General features: G+C 29.3%; 4 protein-coding genes across 17 annotated transcripts; 1 reads left to right on the top strand and 3 right to left on the bottom strand.

The window, feature by feature from the left end:
• Positions 1 to 379: 379 nt before the first annotated feature.
• On the bottom strand, positions 380 to 4,501 carry LOC122523284 (diphthine methyltransferase). The gene is made up of 5 exons (XM_043644951.1): positions 4,235 to 4,501; positions 3,855 to 3,992; positions 1,047 to 1,674; positions 845 to 980; positions 380 to 775 (listed from the first exon to the last, which is right to left on the bottom strand). The coding sequence occupies exons 2-5, from the start codon at positions 3,945 to 3,947 to the stop codon at positions 409 to 411; spliced, it is 1,224 nt and encodes a 407-aa protein (XP_043500886.1). The 5' UTR covers positions 3,948 to 3,992; positions 4,235 to 4,501; the 3' UTR covers positions 380 to 408.
• Positions 4,502 to 5,286: 785 nt separating this feature from the next.
• On the bottom strand, positions 5,287 to 9,214 carry LOC122523283 (arp2/3 complex-activating protein rickA-like). 5 transcript variants are annotated; one of them, XM_043644949.1, is made up of 3 exons: positions 9,135 to 9,214; positions 8,439 to 8,516; positions 5,287 to 7,022 (listed from the first exon to the last, which is right to left on the bottom strand). In XM_043644949.1, exon 3 carries the CDS (start codon positions 6,797 to 6,799, stop codon positions 5,540 to 5,542), a length of 1,260 nt encoding a protein of 419 aa, XP_043500884.1. In that variant the 5' UTR covers positions 6,800 to 7,022; positions 8,439 to 8,516; positions 9,135 to 9,214; the 3' UTR covers positions 5,287 to 5,539. The 5 variants fall into 5 exon arrangements, with proteins under 5 accessions (XP_043500884.1, XP_043500882.1, XP_043500881.1 ...); XM_043644947.1 differs by having other exon boundaries at positions 8,439 to 8,566; positions 9,135 to 9,186; XM_043644946.1 differs by lacking the exons at positions 8,439 to 8,516; positions 9,135 to 9,214 and adding an exon at positions 7,807 to 7,893.
• On the top strand, positions 7,878 to 13,138 carry LOC122523287 (phosphatidylinositol N-acetylglucosaminyltransferase subunit Y). 10 transcript variants are annotated; one of them, XR_006305272.1, is made up of 3 exons: positions 9,264 to 9,348; positions 10,192 to 10,264; positions 12,838 to 13,138. XR_006305272.1 is itself a non-coding variant. In XM_043644960.1 (2 exons), the coding sequence occupies exon 2, from the start codon at positions 10,267 to 10,269 to the stop codon at positions 10,378 to 10,380; it is 114 nt and encodes a 37-aa protein (XP_043500895.1). In that variant the 5' UTR covers positions 7,878 to 7,961; positions 10,192 to 10,266; the 3' UTR covers positions 10,381 to 10,588. The 10 variants fall into 10 exon arrangements, 9 of the variants coding, with proteins under 9 accessions (XP_043500895.1, XP_043500893.1, XP_043500896.1 ...); XM_043644960.1 differs by lacking the exons at positions 9,264 to 9,348; positions 12,838 to 13,138 and adding an exon at positions 7,878 to 7,961 and having other exon boundaries at positions 10,192 to 10,588; XM_043644958.1 differs by lacking the exons at positions 9,264 to 9,348; positions 12,838 to 13,138 and adding an exon at positions 7,933 to 8,105 and having other exon boundaries at positions 10,192 to 10,588.
• LOC122523289 (H(+)/Cl(-) exchange transporter 7) lies at positions 10,610 to 15,665 on the bottom strand. Its single transcript, XM_043644962.1, has 12 exons — positions 15,143 to 15,665; positions 14,570 to 14,695; positions 14,290 to 14,488; positions 13,948 to 14,201; positions 13,690 to 13,867; positions 13,084 to 13,608; positions 12,836 to 13,005; positions 12,569 to 12,748; positions 11,447 to 11,656; positions 11,089 to 11,334; positions 10,922 to 11,002; positions 10,610 to 10,712 (listed from the first exon to the last, which is right to left on the bottom strand). Exons 1-12 carry the CDS (start codon positions 15,308 to 15,310, stop codon positions 10,611 to 10,613), a joined length of 2,439 nt encoding a protein of 812 aa, XP_043500897.1. The 5' UTR covers positions 15,311 to 15,665; the 3' UTR covers position 10,610.
• Positions 15,666 to 16,092: the final 427 nt, after the last annotated feature.

Raw genomic sequence — 16,092 nt, 5'->3', positions numbered from 1 at the left:
CGCGCTTCCGTCGCCCTGACATCTCACTGTTTCTTCGTGAACTAATTGATAATGTAGCGGTTTATTCTCGAATTCTTCGCGTAAGGATACATCAATGTTTCGTTTATCTTTTTGTATTAAGAATTTATATTGTATTTATTACTTTAGATTTGATTTATAAAATATTTAATAAAATATTTAATGAAAATTTTATAAAATGGGACATATCTGATAAATATTGAATTATCGTCGATTATATGTAAAATTAAAAGAGATACGTTAACACCACCAACTCACAGCTTGTTTCAAAACTAATGTTAAGGAGAAAATATAAAAATTTCATATTTTCAAGAATGCATATATGTATTTGTATATAGCATCGATAAAAAAACGAGTTTAATTGTATCTAGATAATTTATTTTTATTCGATTATTCGTCAGTTAAACGTACTACAGAAAGTTTTAAATTATGATCGTAAAATGTACACGTACTCACTAACCTTAAGTTTTTCTCGTTATTTTGAAATATAGCTCGTTCCGAAATACATTGACGAGAGAGAAATGACCAATCGCATCCATAAGATAAACTTTCGTGATTGTTATATTCGTCAACAATCGAAGGCGTCTCCGTATTCTGACAATCGATTACTTTAAATCCACCGTACATACAAGCAGCCAATAGAAATCGACGCGCGAAAGGATCCCATTTCAAACGCCAAATGCCACCATGCAAATTAGTTTCTGAAATCGGTCTCTTGAAATTTCTCGTATCCCATAAACGTAATATTTCGTCATAACTAAAAATCATTATTTATCTTTATAGAATATCTTATTTTATAAGATTCTTTATTTTTTTTTTTAAATACCTTCCCGATGCTAATATATGTTCTTTATCAACATTGCTATGAATACTTGTAACACCAGCAGTATGAATCCTATTAGTCATAGTAGGCTTATTTCCTGTTCTTATATCAAACCGTTGAAATTTACAATCATCACCACCTTAAATAATTATTATTTGTCAAATATTAGAATATGAATGTTAAATTTTGAGTATGCAATTCGTACCAGTGTATATTATGTTTACATTCCAATAATCAAAAGCAGCTATCCATGCTTCATATTCATGAGATGACCACGATATTAGATTTTTTATTTGGTCATTGTATAACTCGAATAAAGATGTGCCACCAGTAGAATCACTAACTATTATCTTAGCTATGGAATTATCTTTGCTAGAATATTTTCCTATCGACCAGTCAAGAGACAAAGCTAGAATTTCTTCCTTCTGATCGTTTACTTTCAATTCTGTCATTAATTTTAACATTTCATTGTTCCCACTTTGTAATTGATAAATTTGTAAATACCCTAACGAATTAACGACACCTAACAATATTTTTTGATTACACATTCCATGTGCCCATTTCATATCCAGTACTCCTTCTGTTTCTAATTGTTGCAATAATTTTATACTACCGCCTTTAACAACTTGGAATAAATATATTCTACCTAAACGTCTACTTGGTTTCAATTCATTTTTTGCAACACTTTCTGTATTTTCTATCAGTTGATACGTCCCACATACGAAGAAGTCTTTGAATGGTTCTATGGGACACCATTCTACAGAATCTGCGTAAAGCTGTGTATCGAAAGTAGTCAAAGTTCGAAACATGTTTAAAACAAGCAGGTACACAATCTGGAACAGAAAAAATGTTCATAATAAATTAGGCTTACTTTATATTTTCAATAAAATTAGATTTTGAGAATTACAATGTTTTACAATTGGTATAGATAAAAAAATGTATTACATAACCTGGAACAGAAAAAATGTACATAATAAATTAGATTTATTTTATATTTTCAATAGAATTAGATTTTAAGGATTGCAATGCTGTAATTGATATAGATAAAAAATGTATTACTCTAATACAAAAGCTTTTATTTGTTTCATATATTATAACATATGATTAATGTTAATATCATGAATTAACATTGGTATAAAATAATACAGATACGGTATTATATATAAATGCACGTTATTACGTAAAAATCCAAAACATATATATATATATATATATATATATAATTAATAAGTATCTGGAATTATTCTTTTTTTTCTATTGTTATTTCTTAGAAATAATAAAGCTATTGAGAGAATAAAAAAGTACACTTGTAAGTACTTGATCTAGATATACTCATATTCCTTTGGATATAGATATTCTATATTCAGATCACAGTAATATAACATTTTTCTATAGCAGTTAAATATATATATATATATATTTTTTTTGGAGAGAGCATTTATATGTTTGTTGGATATAAGCAATTGGAGATAAAATTTGACTACTAATAAATGTATTACTCATTATACTGAATTGATAAATTATTAAAATAGTTAGGAACTTATTAACATCATCCACACACATACATATATATATATTTAAAATCTTTCATACCGATCATTTTTATAAATCATAAAGTATATATCAATTATCTTATACCACTCGAGTCATACAGTATATAGTTTCATTTGCTTACAATATTATTCTTACAAAATCAGGAAATAAATATTTGTACTACCAGCATATCTTAGAGTAAGGCCATCTATTTATCAGAAATTCTGGCTATTGTATAATCTGTATTTATTAATAAGAAATATTGTACTATGAGTATTTTATGATTAGTTCGCAAAAGATGAATAAGTCTGTCTGTAAAACGATGTAATATATTTGTTCGCATTTGAAGTAAAACATTTTGCAAAACTGGTGTTCCTTATCTCTTTCTTATTATGGCAGCAGTTTATTATTCTCAAGTTTAATCATTTTATTTTTCTATTATATTTATAGCGCAGAAGATAAAATGCTTCTATGACATAATAACTTTATTTAGTTAAACTATCAGTTTATAGGAGTCGAGAAAGACATTGAAAGATATGGTGTTGGTCTTTACCATTAAAACTATATATTGATTTATACTAAAAATCTTTAGAATTATGCTTGACTCGCATGTAAACTACTTCTGCTGTTCTTATTTTTTTTGGCAGTGTTGTTATAATTTATTATATTATATTTCCTCCATTAAAATCATAGAATTTACATTTTTGTAATCTATAAAATGAAAATCAATAAGTTACGTTATACAACGAAAAAGAAACTAAAAAGAGGAAACTAATATCTTAATTTTAAAGTAAGATAAAAACATAAACCAGGCAAGTTTAAGTTTTCATTCAGTCTTTAACAGAAATAAAAATCATATTAATCTCTTTGGTATAATTATTCTACTTAAATATAATATACCAACGTTCTCTCTTTCTGCATATATAAGCATTTCTTCGCATATGAACAATTGTTTAAAAGAATAAATAATTTAAAAAGATATGAAAGCGCACGCATGAAATGAGATTTCTCATATAATATTATGTTCCTAACTTGTACTATGATTTAGGTTGGTCGATATTTGAGGTAGATGATATAGTCCTAAAGAATAATATATTATTAGGTCTGTATCTTTCCTTCATAAAAATAGATATAGATTCTATAATTATGACTTTTTCTATAGTTTGATACGTTAACAATTTCTTTTTCATTTTAATATATAATCGAATAATAAGACAATAATACAAAAGACCTACTACTTCTTTTTCAATTTTCTCACTTAGTAATCTATATATTATTATTGACGAGCACTTTTTTCAGTTTCACCTAAGCATTCTTTAACTAGAGTGCGTGCATGTATTAAGCCACGCTTGACTCTTTCCGCTGAAGTGCGGCTCCCTGCATAGCAAGGTCTAATTTCTCGACCTAATTCTTCTATGACCTTAAGTAACTGTATGTATCTGGATTGACCAGGAATAATAGTAGCAGTACTAGATACTACCGTATTTTGTTGCAAAGCTCTGGGATTTGGAACGTTTATCAACGGTTCTGTTACTATAGCAGAAATTTCTACATTTCCACGTTCCTCTTCCATCTTCTTAATCCTGAGTTGTCTTCTATTATTTTCCTTATCGTTTACCTTAATAAATAATTCATTAATTTCAACAAATTTGAAACAAAAATATCATTAGCTAACCTAAATTAAACAAATTTCATTTGTTTTCAAATTTCATTTCAATATTACACTTTTTCTATTTATTTATAAATCATAAGAGAGAAAAAGGAAAAGATAAGAGTACTACATATGGATCTAACATAACCTTAAATACATTTTTAATATAATCACGGAAAATACAGAAAAATTTAATTGTATTTACATACCTTAAATGATAAACCTTAATTACTGCTGCTTATATATAACTATACAATAAGTACATAAGCGAAAAACAATCAATCACTCGACTTTTTATTGGCACGCCGCAACTTGCAGGCGCAAGACGGTGCGCTGCAATCGTCTTTTGCTTTTCTGCACCATTTACGTATACATATGTATATATTTACTTACCTAACCTTTCCAAATATAAATAGAAGAGAAAATCTGCTTTCTTTAAGCAGCTAAGTCACTTTGTGATTTTCCAAAATTTTAATTATAAACAATAAAAATATACTGGTTACTATATTTTCATTAAAACAACGTATACGTATGTAATACAATCCATAGTTGTATCCGCGTTATTTTGTACGTGCATACATACATTCATCCATACATACAAAAACAAACTGTATGTTTATTTTATGACGTATTTGTTTGAGATAAATAATGTGACGAAGAAAAAGAGAAGACATTAAAAAAAAACTGAGACTTTATTGAGCAATACCTCGTATTTATGTCCAGGGATTATATTTTTCGTAGGTACATTTTTGTTTCGTCAATTTTCTTCTCGTACGTATACTATTAGGTAATTATTGTTTATTACCCGTTGTATTAACCAAAATTGCAATAAAATATTTTTTATATATAAAATATAAGTGAGAAGACTCTTCAGTTTACACATCATTTCTAGTTTGTTATACACTATTTTCTACATTAGAGAATTTAATCAAATCTAAAGATTATTTATAAATTTTTCTATTTCACCAGACCCAAACAGCGAAAAACATACAACATCTTTCGTATAAAATAAAAAAAAGTTCTAAAACAATCTTTACTTACCCCCTCATTTAAAAATTCGTCCTATCTTTTATTTAATTTCATACTTAAACTAAAATTAAACAATTAAAGATAATTATATACGTACAATTAAACCAGGAAATATAATCAATTTAATTAATTATAATATTTATATAATAAAAATAATATGTATTAAGCCTTAAATATCACTGGCTTAAAAGTTCTTCTCTTTGACAATCTAATATATCAAATACATTACAAGTATTTATCAGATTGTATAATATTTTGAAACAAGCAGTCCATTATAATGCATTTTGATTCATTGTCAAAGTGGTACTAAGCTTATATCGGCAAGATGGCATAATATACATAGCAGCAGAGATATATTATTTGTGACTTGTAAACCTGTTTCTTTTCGTTTGAACAAAATCAAAAATCTGCTGCTTTAAATGGATCATACATATCATCTTAAAAAATAATCTGCTAAAAATCTAGCGGCTAAGTTCATTGACAGATCATTGTCGCGCATTATGTTCAGTTTCTAACAAACATTCACGTACTAGAATCCTTGCATGCTGTATACCCATTTTCAGGCGTTCCGCGGCACTACGACTTCCTGCATACGAGAGGCGAATGTCTCTACCAAGTTCTTCAATAATAACCAGTAATTGGGCATATTTACCCTGGCCAGGCACAGATGGAAAGTTTATCGTACTAGATGGGCTAGCCTGTGCTACTTGAACAGTTTGAACATTTTGCAAATTCCTTGGGTTTGGCACAGTAATCACAGGTTCAGGAATTCTTGGAATTTCAGCAACTTTTGGTGGAGGAGGTGGAGGTGGTGGATCATTTAATTTTGTTATTGTTATTTCATTGAGCTTAGCTAACTCCGTTAATTTGGCCATTTCAGCTATCTTCGAGTACTCTGGTATTTTGGTTATATCATTTTGTATGTTAGCCATTTTGATCATTTCATTCATTTTAGTTTTTTCGTTCATCTTAGCTATTTCCTTAGCCATTTCATTAATTTGTGCGATCTCATTGAGTTTCGTTAAGTCATTATTGTATTTAGCCATCTCTGACATTTTAACCATTTCATTTAACTTAGCTATTTCGTTCATTCTTTGTGCCTCATTTATTTTTACCATTTGAGACATTTTAATCATTTCATTCATCTTGGCTATTTCATTTATCTTTGTAATGTCATTATACTTAGCCATTTCGGACAATTTAACCATTTCGTTCATTTTGGCTATTTCTTGCATTTTTACATACTCTGTTGCTTTGGCGTATTCCGCCATCTTCTCCATTTCGTATCTCTTGGCCATATCTTGAGACATTTTGTTTAATTCAGTCATTTTACTAAATTCAGCAAGTTGAGCCATCTGTACTATGTGTTCGGGAACTTTACCTCTCTCCATCATTTGCTTCAATTCGGCAGATATTTTGTTCATATTCATTTCAGACATTTGAGCAATGGTCGCTGCATCTGGCATTTTAGAGAGTTCAGCGATCTTGGATATTTCTCTAGCTAGATTTTCGTCAAGACAACGCTTCTTCTTAGCACGATGCCTGGCCATTCTCTGAGCTTCTTGCATTCTCCTCAACGCAGCTTGTTCTTCGGTTTCTTTAGCTCTGGCGTTCTTCATTCTTTCAGCCGATGCATATAATCTCAAAGCACGTTCCTCTGCTGTTTCAGACATTAGTTTTTGTCGTCTATACTCTCGCATTTCCCTTACCTTTCTAAGGTAAGATTTTTTCTTGGCTTTGGGCATAACACGCAATTATGCAAATAACAAACATCGTTATTAATATAGTTTGTCATCTTTACAAAATTTAGAAAAACAATTTTTAAGAAAATATATATTAGACATATACGTCCAGTCAATTACACTGTGTAACTTCCTTTTTATTTGTTGCTATATCCCAGACTACTATAGACACCTTTATATCCAATAATAAGACAGAACTGCAGTATCTTTGAATATGATATTTATCCTGAAAACAAAAATTCACTTCGTTTTATTATCAAATTTATTAAACGTTATCGATATTATTATGTCAAATTAATCTACACAAATAAATATTATACATTAAATTACGTTTATATTCGTAATATCGTTTAAATTCAACTATCATAGACAATAGAATCGATAACCGCGTTTAAAAAATAATATCCTCGATATAAAAATCTTATCAAATAAGAAGACACGCACATTAAGAACGCCAGCGATCCTTTAAGAAAAGGGTAAGAGCGTTGTAGGATTCCTTCTTGCGTGTAGAAACGTAAAAGAAAAAAGAAAAAAAAACAAGAGAGAAAGAGAAAGAGAAAGAAAAGAAAAATAATAAGAAAGAAATAAAATACTAGCCCGGCGTTTTTAAATGTATAATTATAAAAATGCGTCAAACGAAATGCGCGGGCGCGCGCGAGCGCAAGCGACAGGTGTAAAATTAGGGTTGCAAGCACGTGCGTAAAAAAGCATCGGTAAATGAGATTTTCGAAATGCTCGGGCGGGCGCGCGCACGCCGCGACACGCGTTTATATGCCGTATTCGTGACCGTAGTCGAGTAGAATAGTAGTGTAGTAGTAGTGTGGTGGCGTGCGTGCGTATACGTGTGTGTGTTCGCGTCTCCGAAAATTCGAAAGAAGAGCGTCGTCGAGTCAAGCATAAAATGCGCATGCGCATCCGAGTTAAGAAACGCTGTCTTCTCTGGAATGTTCACAATCACAACAATGGCGGACGCAATTCGGTGAATCCACGTAAACGTAGGAAGAACCCACCGTTTGTTAATACCGGCACGCGCACGTGTCTCGTTTCACAATCGTACAATCCTTCAGACACACGGAATCTGTCTATATCGGCCAAATGAAAATCGATTTAACTTTTCTCAAGATATTCTGTAGACAAACGCACAAAAGGAAATATCGGTCTACATGTAAGATTTTCGTTCGGGGCCACTTTAAGGGGCCAAGCGGGGTCGCCGATAGGCTGCGTGTGACGTGGTTGCGTTTATTGACCATAACCCCTTCCTACCTCTCCGTCTGCAACTTCACGACGGACAGGTGTACGACCGAAGAGAGTAAGAGAGATAAAGGGAGACAGAGAGAGTTACAGACACAGGGAGAAGTGAGAAAGATAGAAGGAGAGAAAGAGAGAGAGACCGGGAAACTATTGACCGGCCACCGGCCGCGTCTTAAAATGCACGAAGACGTTCGCCGGACGACCACTAGGAGGACGGCGCCTTTTCTCTTTTTCTATTCTTTTCTTTTCCTCCCACTCCTTCTTTCTTTTCTTCTTATCCTTTTTTCTTTCTCTCTCTCTCTCTTTCTTATTCTTTCTTCTTCTTATTGCTTTTTCAACGAACGATCGACCCACGAGGAAGCCCCCCCGACTGTTTCTTCTCTCCACTTACTTTGATTTTCTCCTTTGATATTTCCTGGTCCCAGACGTTCTATCTTATCCCTCAAGAGTTCCAAGGTCGTTACTCTTCCTTTAAGAAACGACAAAGTTTTGACATTAAGACGCATAATTTTCGTATACCTGTATTTAAGAATTTAGGTTATGATTATAATCAAAATAGTTTTTGTTTCATTCAGAATATAATTTCTTATTTACAATAAATTATTTCATAAATTTGTTTAGATTTTTGTTTAGAAGTTTTAATTGCATTAATATATGTAATAAGATTCGTTATACAATTCATTATTAATAATATTTTGTATATAGTGCATTTAAATTTTGAAACAAGGCCATATACGTGTAACGGATTTATATCTATTTTTTTTTTATTTTTATTCAGAGTCTGATAGAAGAATATGAAAGACTTTTGAACATTTTATATATGTTATGAATTTAGTTTATATTTATTTTATTTATAATACTTTCTTTATATAAAAAAGATTTAATTTAAATTATGAATTTTTCATTGGAGCAGTATTATGATTTTCATTTGTATTCGTTTTTTTTATATATTTGAAATTTCCCGCTTTGAAACGTCGTTGAAGCAATCATAATAATGGCGGATATGTAGTGATAACGTTTTTAGGAAATAAGGTTATGACTTACGTATAAATTGTGGTATAAACGATTTATTTATTGTATTACTTACTTCAAAAAAGTGCCAAGTAAATATACACGATATAAGAATAAATTTAATAAACTTAAATAATTGTTAGCAATAAAAAAAAGATATTAATTATCGAACTATCGATACAATATGTTTGGCAATAGACAATCTTATTTAACTGGTATAGTTCGGCAAAAAAATACCAAGTAATTGGAGTTTATTGTAGATTGGAGAGAGATAGATTCTTCCACTTTACGTAGGTAGCGTTGCTTCAAGGTCATTTGTTCCCGAAATAGCTTAATACGACTAATCAAAGTTAATATAACTATAAATTTGCTTATATTTTTTATTATTCGGTTTTACAAATTAAAGGTTAACTTCTTTTTTTTTAACTTCGTTTATTTAAGTATTTTTCTTTTTATTTTTCAATTGTTTTCAAATATATTTTTTATCTTTTTCTTTTAAATAAATAAATTGTTTTCTTACAAATATATGCATAATTGCATACATATAATAAATTGAACGGTTTATTGTAAATATAATAATTCGTATTTATAATGTTTATTTTTATTAAGTAATATCATCTTTGTTTGTGCAATTTATTATAATTTTTTTATTATTTAAAAATAAATCATATAATATATAATATAAACATTTCTTAGGCAATTTAAAAAAAACAAACTGTACATATATATACAGGTTGATGTATGTAATATATATAGTGTTTAAGATTTTTTGTACAAACGTTGTGAGCATATTTTACGTTCAAAAATAAAAAAAACAATGTTATATAAATACAGGTCATTTAAAGCTTTATTCAAAAGTAAATTATAAACTGCTTAAATGTACTGTTTAAAATGTTGCTCGCCTATGCAAATCTATGTTTGACACTGCTGTAGTATGCTGTTTATGATATTGCAAATTTCTTGTCAATTTCTATTAATTTCTGCAACTAAATAACATTTTTTTCTTATTTTTTAATATAGAATATATTCACAACGTTTGTACAAACTAGCTCAAACACTCTCTCTATCTATCTCTCTCTCTCTATATATATATATATATAGATATAAATATTTTTTCGTCTTGTTTGTTTCAGATAGATTTATCATCAGTACAACAAAAAGAGAAATAAATTAAAATACTTTTCTACATTTGCATATATAAATGAAGTATGTATATTCCACAGCTCGAATATTATTTCCTTTTGTTATTAGTTATTATCCCAGTGTATCTATTTTTTAAGTTATGGTCATGGCTCGGCTGGGAATTATTTGTTAACAATTAAATCTTACTTAGCATATATTTATGTACTTTGATACTACTTTTTTTTTATATGCTCTATATAGATTGCTTATTGATGTCATTTTGTTAAAACTGATATAAACCTCGTAAAAGGTACGTTTGTACTTTTCCTAAACAAAAAAAAGTTTTGGAATAAATTATTATCTTGAGTACCCATTCAAGAATAATTTCGTCGTTTGTTCAAGTAAAAATTGTTTATCCATTATCTTTAAATTAAATTTGGTCATAAATTAAAAGTTCATCCAATCCCATCTTTCCTCTATGTTTCCATATTCTATATTTGGCAATATCTTTTCGAGTAATCATTCCAATTACCTGTGGTATTAATATAATTAACATTATTATCTAGTTTCGATTAACCTCTTGCATTATAATTTAATGCGTAGAACTATATGCCAAAGTCTGTGTTGTATTCTGTGCTTCTTATGTTTTGAACGTAAAACGAATCACGAGTCTCACACATTATTATAATGCAAGGGATTAAGCTATGGCAATTAGTGCACATGATTCATAATATCACATACCTCATTCACGTCATTTAAAACAGGTAAATGGCGAAGACCTAAAGCTCTAAAAAGTCTAAAAATTCGTGGCAATGAAGAAGACTGAAAAAGATTATTATTTTTAGATAGAATATTATTTTATCTAAAATATATATTATTAGAAAAGAAATAAATATATATATACTAACATGTTTGACTGCATATGGAGAAGGGTTCATGAATGGTCTTAAATCTATAGTATATGTTTTTTCTTCTTCTGTTATATTTACATCTTTGATAGCTGGATATCGTGGATAATCATGACGAAAAAGTTTTATATTCATAGATGATTCCCATATTTCTGAGTATTCATTAAATATTTTGTTTTGTAAAAGTGCTATTAATTGAGAACGTAACACTAGTCCACGAAATCGACCATAAGATTCTATATAGGCCTGACAATATTTAAAATAATATTAGAAACATAATATTTACCACAAATAGGAATTATAGAATTATTTGAAAATATATTTATAAAAAACAAAGATCAATAAATTCAAACATTACCTGATCGCTACTTGGAGGATCTACCACAGGAAATCCATTGTATGTAACACATTTTAAAAGTTCTAAAATATGTCCTACATTTTCAACAGTTTTGAAAGTTGTTACAGGATGATTCATAATTTCACTAGCATATATATTATTTGACAATGGTGGTGCTTCCCAAGGTAGTAATGGTATTCCTGCCATTTGTATATGAATGTCGTAAATGCCCTGTTGAATAATCATTATTAGATACTTGTAATTATATTTTGTTTTGTTATGGTTTGAATTGTTCTTTGATCTTTTTAGCTAATTCAGTTCCTTTATCTTTATTCATGTGACCATCTCGTCAATCTGATCTATGATTAACATCCAATATCTTATCACACACTAATAGTTTTCTACTAATATTCATCGTTATGATTACCTATTATAAAAATGTATTTATTTTTTGACGAAGAAGAAATAATTTATCGCTATTGTAATTCTATGTTAGAGTACATTTATTTGTTTACTTCTCTGAGATTTTCCTTTGTGGATAATGGGTAGAAAAGTCTTTAAGTAGGAAAAATGTAGCAATATAGTTACGTAAATTTACAGTAACAGTCAACATCACACACACAAAACTACAGATATAATGGGGCTGAGAATTTGATGTTTACGAGAGGATATAAGAGTGGGAGGGTAAAGGGAATTGACCTTTAAAGCCTTTGATTGAAGCCATAATATTTGGCTTGACTAATAAGTAATGTCGGAATTTTCAATGGTTTGTATTAAATAAATCAGTATAATATTTCTAGTATTTCTTAATAGTATACTATTTTGGATTAAAGTTAAAAAATATATGCCAAAATTTAGAAAACATTGACAATGTCGATAATGCTTATTAGATTAATTCCCAATGTTCTACAATTATTAAATTAAATTTAAAATTATTTACCTCGTTAAAGAAGTCACCGACCCATTTCGCCAAAATAAGAACTATTATCACGGGCAAACCAAAAGATATCCCTTGAGTCGCTTCAATCAAAATTGCAGTTAAACTGATTGTCATTCTAATGGTTCCACCCAATTGCGCAGCAGCACCTAGCAAAGCATTTTCCAGGATCATACCACCTATTGTAGATATAATAAATTCATTACCTCGTTAAAGAAGTCACCAACCCATTTCGCCAAAATAAGAACTATGATCACGGGCAAACCAAAAGATATCCCTTGAGTCGCTTCAATCAAAATTGCAGTTAAACTGATTGTCATTCTAATGGTTCCACCCAATTGCGCAGCAGCACCTAGCAAAGCATATTTTCCAGGATCTAATACCACCTATTGTAGATATAATAAATATTCATTAGAGATGAATGTTATAAAGTCACAGTACGTATTCCAAAATTCTTTGAATTTTGTTCTTACAGAATCTGGACATATTTTGGATAATGCTGATCCAATAAGTCTACCCCAGGCAGAACCAATTAAAAGCGATGGAATAAAAAGTCCACTGGACATAGATAATCCAAATGTAAAAACAGCTAGGAAAAAATAAAGTATAATAAAAACAGCTAAGGTAATATCATTGTGGGAACCTATGAAAAAAGAAAGAATATAAATATTCTAGCATTCCAAAAGTTAATTATAAAATATGTTATATTGTTATGATGTACCTTTAGGGTCATGAAATAAAGATCTTACACTACTTTCTGGTGTTTGAAACCATAATGCAGCAACTGCACTATATTCTCCTTCCTTGCAATACATCTGAATAGGAAACTTTGTAGGATCTTGCCCAATGGGTTTACAATCATCGAGAAAATATATCATCAAAAATCCCATTGTTGCGCTCATTATTGCTACTGCAAGAGCTTCTATTACTTTCAACCATTTTTGTGTTATATATTTTAACCGAAAACATGTAATTTTGTAATTAATATGATTCCACAAAGCACCGAGAATACCACCAATTATTCCAACTATCATGAATAATGGAATTTCATAAACTTGGTACGGTATGGAATCAAATTTTCCCAGATTTAGTAAACCTGGATATGAAAGATCGCCAGGATGTCCATGGTAAGTACTAAGAATAATGTTCAGCGTGAAAGTGGTGATCATGCTAGCAAAAAATGTTCTCCATGTTAGACTTTGATTAAAGAAGCTAGTACCTTCTTCGATACTAAATAAAACTCCACCTAAAATATTGATTTATAAATAAAAATTTACACTGGTATTTTTGTTAGCCTATATTTACATGCAGAAAACATTTTTTAAACCTATGGGTGCACCAAAAGCAGCAGATACACCACTGGCTGCTCCACCAGATACAAAATCTCTTTTTTCGTGATCTTCTCTGAAATACTTGAAGATTCCTAAATCCTTTTTAAATGTTGTACTTTTCCCTTGAGATATTCCAGCAGCAACTACCGCTCCTGAGTGTATCATTGGACCTTCCTTTTTTATTAATATAAAATAACCAATGTAATGGTAATTGTTTACTTATAATTATTGTCAAAAGAATTCATTGATATTACTTTTCCTCCTGCTAATCCACCAACTACAGTGCAAATGACACCAATTGTTTTAACTGCTAATGTTTTAATTCGTACTACTCGAGGCACTTTAATTCCATTTAAATAACATTTAACTTGTGGAATGCCACTACCAGCTGCAACAGGTTCAATGTAGGATACTAAAATAGCGCCTATCAATACTGGTATTAAATTAGAAGTTAACCATAATAAATATGGTAGCCATAAGCAATTATTAACTACACAATGATCTACATCTGTTATCATATGTTAAGAAAAATTTATCTTTGTATTGATACAGCTTATAACAAAAAAATATAGAAAAATTTGAATAATTAAGGATACAAGTTTTTAAATATCCATATTTTATATTGGATAATTGTTCTATTGAAATATCTACAAAACATGCTATCAAAGCAGTACAAATTCCTATTAACAAAAAGATGAACCATCTTGCAAAATTCTTTTTAACAACAAATTTGTAACCCTTCTTCCTTTCCTCGTCCTGAAGAAGATAGTTTTCACAAGGGTCATAATCGAGACTCTAGATTAAAGAAAAAAGATAACAATCAGTTATTGTTTAAAACTATATAATAATAAATTTTTTGGAGATATAAAAAATTACTTCATAATTAGTTGAAAGAAAATTAGTAGCTCCTGGCTCTATATCTCCGTTATAAATCTTTCTTGATTGTCGATTATTAAGACTTTCCATAAGATTGGACGAAGGAATGACATTGTGTATAATATTCTGTTAAATAAAAAAAAAGGACAAAATTTTTAATGATATAACAAGCATTAATATTCAAAAAATTAAATAATTACTCTACCGTACAATTTTATTATTTTTCATAAATCTAACATTTTATCAATTAAAAAATAACAATAAATAAAAAAATATACAAGAATACAGAAAGCAATTACATCGATAGCGCATAAAAATGATATATTATTATGCTCAAAAATGGAGGCAAAAAAAGAAACGATAAATTGTACAAATTTATCTCTTTCAAGACTTCCTTAGGCGTCATTTGTAAACAAATTTAAAAAGACTTGATATTGAATACGAGATAAGTTTAAGATAATTATTATCAAACGAAAAGAATCACAAATTTGATTCAAAATAAATAAAAGAAATTGATTATTGGAATGAAAATAACACAATTTTATTTTTTATATTTAATAAGTTTAATCTTACCCGAAATCTAACACTAATATCTTGGTTTGAGTAAGAAGGAAAATTATTTCGTGGTTTTAATAATCTTTCCTCGTCGTCGTTACTTCGACAAATATCAATTTGATCTAGATTACCGCTGCTGTTGTTTATTCCAATGTTATTGTTAGTTAATGTTGGACTGTCCGTCATTTTATATCGTATATTAAATAATCTTTTCAAAATGCCCGCTTTATTTGCTACTATTAATGTTACAATTTCATAATTTTGATTACTTTTTATTTATTGTTTATAATGAAAAGGTATATGTTTAATTTTAATTAAGTAAACAATAACCTCACAACGAGCACAATATTAAAGATACGCTTTTAAATGATATGCTGACTGGTACTAAACATGAGTTATATAGAGATAATGCTTTATTCGTAATGCATTTGTATGTATCACGTGATTCTACGTATTTACTGAATCATCTGTTCACACTAGTCCGGAAGTATAACCTTACTTTCTTATCGTTAGAATGAGAATGAGAACGAGAGAAGAAAAGAGAGGTAAGATACGCATGCGTCAGTAACTAGATTATTGTGGAAGGGGAAGTAATTATTGTACACTGGAAAGGGAAAGAAGAGGGGAAGAATGATTCTTTTATATTTATACATATATGCTTACGTCGAGTGAATTAGGAGACAGACGGCCACCAATCTGCATTCGCCGTACATCGTATCCTTTTTATTGTTTTTGGTAGCCATGTTTTAATGGAAGCCATCTTGTTTTTTTGGATCTTATCACGTAATTAATATTTATATATTTATTTTAATTTCAAATATAGTTTATATTTATATTTAATACGTATATATACATATACATATGAGTCTAATTTGTCTGTATGTATTTTTTGATTATTTATGTAGGTTAAATTATTTTTAATGATTAATTAATTGAATACTTGATAATATAAGAGTTGATAATTTTCA

This window comes from Polistes fuscatus, unplaced genomic scaffold (assembly GCF_010416935.1).
Source record: "Polistes fuscatus isolate 324 unplaced genomic scaffold, CU_Pfus_HIC Scaffold6, whole genome shotgun sequence".
NCBI classification, from domain to species: Eukaryota; Metazoa; Arthropoda; class Insecta; order Hymenoptera; family Vespidae; genus Polistes; species Polistes fuscatus.
Note: the sequence above shows the minus strand (reverse complement) of the source record. Positions and strands in the feature narration are given on the sequence as shown.

What these genes read in the sequence shown, in the direction of transcription:
- LOC122523284 (XM_043644951.1), bottom strand. Translation starts at nt 3,947, where the DNA reads ATGGAAGAGGAACGTGGAAATGTAGAAATTTCTGCTATAGTAACAGAA. An exon ending in GAGCTTTGCAACAAAATACG is followed by an intron (nt 1,675 to 3,854) that starts GTAGTATCTAGT and finishes TTTCTGTTCCAG; the next exon opens with ATTGTGTACCTGCTTGTTTT. An exon ending in TGTAAACATAATATACACTG is followed by an intron (nt 981 to 1,046) that starts GTACGAATTGCA and finishes TAATTATTTAAG; the next exon opens with GTGGTGATGATTGTAAATTT.
- LOC122523283 (XM_043644949.1), bottom strand. Translation starts at nt 6,799, where the DNA reads ATGCCCAAAGCCAAGAAAAAATCTTACCTTAGAAAGGTAAGGGAAATG.
- LOC122523287 (XM_043644960.1), top strand. Translation starts at nt 10,267, where the DNA reads ATGTATATTCCACAGCTCGAATATTATTTCCTTTTGTTATTAGTTATT.
- LOC122523289 (XM_043644962.1), bottom strand. Translation starts at nt 15,310, where the DNA reads ATGACGGACAGTCCAACATTAACTAACAATAACATTGGAATAAACAAC. An exon ending in ATATGGATATTTAAAAACTT is followed by an intron (nt 14,202 to 14,289) that starts GTATCCTTAATT and finishes ATATGATAACAG; the next exon opens with ATGTAGATCATTGTGTAGTT. An exon ending in TTTTAAATGACGTGAATGAG is followed by an intron (nt 10,713 to 10,921) that starts GTATGTGATATT and finishes TTAATACCACAG; the next exon opens with GTAATTGGAATGATTACTCG.